A 6,000-nucleotide genomic window follows, 5' to 3' on the forward strand; every position below is an offset into this window, starting at 1 on the left:
AACCAAATTGGGACACTCATGCAGAGGAAGAAGACGAAGTATACACCGAGGATAGAACATAGGACAACCGCCAACCGTCGGCCAAGCCAAATAGGTAAGTCAGGTAAGAGAACTATGTGAATCAATGCAATTGGATATTGAGAATACGTAGGCACCTCAACTTGAAGCTAGGGCTTGTTAAAACTAGTATGAGAAGGTTAGTATTTTAACGAAGATTAATCATTTTATATATTTTTTTAAACGTCCCAAACTAAAGTAATTCATTTGCTCTTAAATTTTTTTTTTGTTACAGTGTCTTTTATTTTCATTTGCTCTTAAATTTTTTTTTTTGTTACAGTGTCTTTTATTTTTTTATGTTGTCTACACTCACTGTCTATTATTTAAAAAATCATTTTGAAGATTGTAGACGATTTATAGGACCATTTACTTTATTTCATTTTTATATTGGATTCCATATTCAATCAACCTTTTATATTCATAATCTAATTTTACTCAACTTAGTTGACACTAAATACTTTATAACTCGTGTCTAGTCGAAATGGATCTTTAAATAGTGGATTGATGGAGTATTTTATCTTGAAATTTGATGTCATTAATATTAGAAATGAGTCAATCACCGATTAAAATGTCTTATAAAAGTTCTTAAGAATTATGCATACCTAACTAGATAAACTAGTACTCCCTCTGTCTCAAGGAAGATGACCCCTTTCTTGGGCGGCACGGGATTTTATGCAGTTATATTTTGTGTGTTAAGAGGAGAGAGTAAAGTAAGAAAGAGGAATAAAGTAGAGATAAAGATGTTTCCATTTTACGTAATGAGTCATCTTAATTGGGACAAACCAAAAAGAAAAGTGGGTCATCTTCAATGGGACGGAGGGAGTAATTTATAAGAAAATGGATTATTCATATTTAATTAGATAAACTAGAATTATCATCAACTAGACCTAGAACAAATTTAAGAGTTTTAACAATTAACAAAATCGTCGATAGTTTAACATGCAAACCAAAAATAAGGAGCTGCTTAATTATGGAGGAGGTGTTTTTTACATTTGTTACCACGCTTTCTGTGTCCAAAAAAAATAAAAAAATGGGACGTTCTTGTTTGACTGTTAGTTGGAGCCATGAGATAAATAGCATTCCCTTTCCCAAAGCATTTGTGACACACAAAACACGAGCTCTAAATCCCTCTCCAAACCAATCCAATACAATGGCCGCCGCCTCGTCTTTCACCGTAGCAGCGCCACTCGGCTCAAATCCAACCGCAAAACTCACCTCTCTCTCCTCCTCCACCTCACTATTCTTCAACCGCAATATCAACAACCGGGCCGGGCCCGGGCTCGCTCTGGATCGGCCCTCGAGAGCTCAAAAACGGGGATTCTCCTGTAACTGCATTTTCGGGCTTGGAGTGCCAGAGATCGTCGTGATTGTCGGCGTCTCTGCCCTCGTTTTCGGCCCCAAAGCACTGCCCGAAGTCGGCCGCGGCATCGGCAAGACTGTCAAGGGCTTTCAACAGGTCTTTTACTTCTTTATCCATTTTATCTTTTGTTTTTCTATTTATCTTCAACTTTACACTAACAATCAATATTTTTAGAAACAATTAAATGAATAAAAATCTGGTATTTACGTTTTTAGTGAATCGAATTTAGAGCTTCAAAGTCTTTGGAATGAAAAAAGTGTGTTCAAGATCGTTTGATATGCTTATTCGTTTGCTAAGATTAAACGATGTGATTAAATGACAAAATTAGGATAAAAAACCGATCTTTAAGTTTTTAGTGAATCGAATTTGAGCAGAGTGTGTTTGCAAATTAAACAAATAAATGATGTGATAAAATGACAAATTTGAACTAAAATAAGCGAGTGTTTTAACCTGTTTCTGGTTTGGACCTGCAATATTTTTACTTCTATTTGTCAAGATTTATGGCTCTTGTGCAAACATTAGTGACATCTGATCAAAAGTAGAAAAGCATTTTTACATCAAAATAGGTTGGGAACTTCTTGGTTGAGTACACTTTAAAACTTGGGCTTGTGCCTTTTTGAATTTTCAAATGATCCACCATACATTGCACAGATTGTAATGTGCATAACGTAGCAATCGATTTTTTTCTTCCCAAATTGACGCTAAGATGCCCAAAAGTCATTAGCAGATTTAATGTTGTTCTATCGCGAAGAAAAGAAAGGAACGTCTCGCAAATGCATTTACTTGCAGCTAGAGGTTCTCCGATGAATCAGAATTACATATTTTCATTTCACCAAAGTCTAGCATTTTAAGTTGATCGAGCAGTTCCTACTATATTTGGAATAAAAAGTTGGCTTGGGCCGATGTTTAGATTGCTAAGACGACCTCCGTTCATGCTAGTCATGTTTGGTAGCAGAACTACTCTCCTTTTTTCTATTTTCTGAAATGAACCCGGACTGGTGGGCTATGATAGGGTATGCTTGATGATACGTAGATTAGCTAAAAGGTAATGTAAATATACTGAAAATAAATATACTTTTGAGTGTATAGCATAGTAGAAAACTGAATAAGTTTGAAGGTAAAAATGAGACCTGTCCTAATTCTTTGTCATAGGCTTAAGTTAACCTTATGAACCAGTTGATTCGGTGATATGCAATGCTGAAAAAGCTGTGAGCGGAAAATTTGGACTAGTTGGTCTTCTCCATGACCTCTTTCACAATATTTTAGTTGCATCTCCAGTCTCTTCGAATTCTGCGAAGTTGATTTTGCTGAATGAATTGCTACAAGAGAAAACTTTCATCATTGTATGAATCTACTTAAATATCCTACAAACGCAGCCCACTTCATTTTTAGTATAGTTTCTCATACATAAATGCAACGTGATATGGTTCTTCCTCATCAGTATAGTCCCTCTATCACTATGCTTCTTGGTATCATTTGTTGACAAATCTGTTAGATAGATAGTTCTAGTTGGTTTGTTTAAAATACCAATTTGATATTGTTTGATTATTAAAAGGAATCTGAGATGGCATTTATAGTTCTCACGCGCCAGTTTGCCTCTTGTACCTGTAATACTTTTCGAAACGAACAACTGCATATCATTATTTTGTAATCTGAAGAAAATATATTGTGTATGAATCTAAGTATATGCTAAGGAATCTTTTGTTTACTCTTAAATCTTAGTATCATGAGCTAGTTTCTCGAGTCTTTCTGGTGATTTTTGGAGTTGCTCGAATCCTTAGTTCCGTGCCCCTTTCTCCAAAAACAGCATAAGTTTGCAATCACTGGAACATTTCTGCCCTGTCTACTGGATACATGCTTGCCTGATTTTGTAGACCTTTTTCTTGATTGCTTCTCAAACTTACCCTTCACCGATTAATAAGTGTTGCATTCATTCAATAACGTGTGGCCTTGACAAGAGTTGTTCGATTAAGAATAACTGTGACGGTGGGACACTACTGTCTCTTTATCATGCTAAATTTTGGTGGTGTTGAAACATTTGAATTGTAGGCGGCCAAGGAGTTCGAGACGGAACTGAGGAAGGATATCGAGGCTTCAGAAGATGCTTCTGACGAGAAGCTTGAGACGGTGAAGGAAGGGCAGAAGCAAGAAGCTTAAGTTTCCAGCACAAAAAGGAGGTGGTTCAGTTTGAAGTTATAGCAGCTTCATTACTTACTTTAACTACAGTTTGATGTTTTTAACATAGATTAAAGGCTATGACTTATGAGTTGGATTATGACGTTACAAGTATTTAGCTCCTTTTGAATTCATTTCTTTTCTGTTACTTGATTTTTCTGCGTAGCATCATTCTATTACCAAAACTGTACTAATATACATACGTAGCAGGTGGTGGAATAAGAGATTTCTATTTGATTTGGTGTTAACGTGTTAACTTTTTATAGGATTTGCGTGTATATGATTGCTAGAAACAAATCAATGCCACCAAATGATAAAGACATGTGAAAGTGCTTTTTTTTCAACCATTAATAATTTAAAATTAGCATCATGCCTTTGTAATAAAATTATAGCCTCCGTTACATTTAAAATTAACATCATGCCTTTGTGATATAATTATAGCCTCCGTTACATGCTTTTTGCAATTTTTACTCTTTTAACTCTTAATAAAAAGGGTAAATAGCTATTTAAATGATCAAGTTTAATTAAAATCTAGTATTTAAAATTTGCTAATTAAATTATGAATTTCAATTTGTCTAGTTTATTCCAAAGATTGAATTTTAAGTGGAATATCTATATCTCTACATTGAAATCCATCTTGATATTACAATCTAACTTTAAAATCAAGCTCCTTTTGATTACACTTTGAATTATAAACGTCTTTTCGTGATTTAAATTTCAATCTATCTTGAAATCTCAATCTACATCTACAAAGATTCCACCTAAAATTCATTTCATGAGATAAACTAAAAAAATTTAAACTTTGTGATTTAATTAGCGGATTTCAAACTTTGTAGGATAGACCAAATTTTGATAAAACTTGATAATTTAAATGGCAATTTCCCCTAATAAAAAGGCTTTCTTTTTGTCATTTTCTCTATTTTTTTTTCTCAAACAGCTTTTTGCTCTCTCTCCTCTTTTTACTTGCAATACTATTTGAACGACTATTAATTTTTCATTATTTTGGCTGAACAATATCATTTAACACAATCTTAAACCTCAAATTATACTTGCTCTTATTCATAAAAATAAAAATTCTTTACATTTTGTTATGTTTCGTGAAATAAGAAACTTTTCTGTTACACCTCAACCCTTATAACTTATGCACATATTATAAATAAATTCAAAATTTAAAATAAATGATCCTCGTGTCAACTACATAAAATCCACATATTATATCAGGTACATATTTCAAAATATTCTAAACTGTAGTGGGACTCTCTCACCACTCTATATACTATACATTTATCTACATGCAAAAACAATGAGGAGGAGAAGGTTGCCAAAATGCATCAGCCGTCGACCCTTATAATAACTGTAACTCACATCAACCCACGCATAATTGATATCTTATTCTTGAAAAATATTAGCGGTTTATATGAGCCACAACTCAGTGTATATAAACCTTACCTTTAATTCCACATGCCAGATATCAAACATACTCTTTAACCAATATATAAAACAAGAATCAACAAATACTAAAATTAATTCCATATACATATGCATATGCCACTCTGTTCAGTTTATTATTCTGTGACAAATCAAGCCTGACATCTGCCCGGGATTCCATTGTATCTGGCCCGAAGGTCTCATTGCCATTGTACACACATATATATATATATATATATATATATATATGTATGACCCGAAGGTCCATTGCCATTGTATATATGACCCGTAGGTCTCATTGCCATTGTATACATATATATGACCCGAAGGTCCATTGCCATTGTATATATGACCCGAAGGTCCATTGCCATTGTATATATGACCCGTAGGTCCATTGCCATTGTATATGACCCGTAGGTCCATTGCCATTGATATCAGACTCAGGGCATGACTGTCACAGATCCTCTTTAATCAATGATTCATGTAATTCTAATGTCATATGAAAACATATCAATTGCATCTTTCTATCATATAATTCATTTACAATATATAAAATATATCCATACCATATTTCACCGTCTATATTAAATAACACATAACTATTTTAGTCTCACATCATATAATTCAAATATTCATTCCATTTAACACATAGCAATCAATCACATAAAATATGTAAAATTAAAAGTGTGATTTATACACACCTGTTTAAGACAAAAGTCTAACCAACCTCTTATTCTGACTCCTAATTCACAACCATCGGTCCTATTCATATGAATAACAAAATTATGAGTGATAAAATATATAGATATACATATGTACGTGATGTGTGTGAAGTTGTGATCAAAATATAGTACACATACCTAATTATAAAAGCTCAAACTATGTAATTTTTTTTTCCAGAATCTATGCAGTCTCCACTGCGTCTCCTCCCTCTTCTTTTCCTTATTTTCATAATTATAATTTCTCAAATATGAAGCTGT

General features: G+C 33.5%; 1 protein-coding gene across 1 annotated transcript; it reads left to right on the top strand.

Moving 5' to 3' along the window:
* The first annotated feature begins 1,146 nt into the window (after positions 1–1,146).
* Positions 1,147–3,840, top strand: LOC148931022 (sec-independent protein translocase protein TATA, chloroplastic-like). Its single transcript, XM_089066856.1, has 2 exons — positions 1,147–1,513; positions 3,467–3,840. Exons 1-2 carry the CDS (start codon positions 1,208–1,210, stop codon positions 3,572–3,574), a joined length of 414 nt encoding a protein of 137 aa, XP_088922982.1. The 5' UTR covers positions 1,147–1,207; the 3' UTR covers positions 3,575–3,840.
* Positions 3,841–6,000: the final 2,160 nt, after the last annotated feature.

The sequence above is a fragment of the Salvia hispanica genome, chromosome 3 (assembly GCF_029641045.1).
Source record: "Salvia hispanica isolate PSC_SH4W2 chromosome 3, Shi_PSC_v1, whole genome shotgun sequence".
Taxonomy (NCBI): Eukaryota; Viridiplantae; Streptophyta; class Magnoliopsida; order Lamiales; family Lamiaceae; genus Salvia; species Salvia hispanica.

Bases quoted from the DNA above. Each gene is read 5' to 3' on its own strand.
- LOC148931022 (XM_089066856.1), top strand. From the start codon at position 1,208: ATGGCCGCCGCCTCGTCTTTCACCGTAGCAGCGCCACTCGGCTCAAAT. The intron at 1,514-3,466 runs GTCTTTTACTTC...TTTGAATTGTAG, and splicing joins CTGTCAAGGGCTTTCAACAG to GCGGCCAAGGAGTTCGAGAC.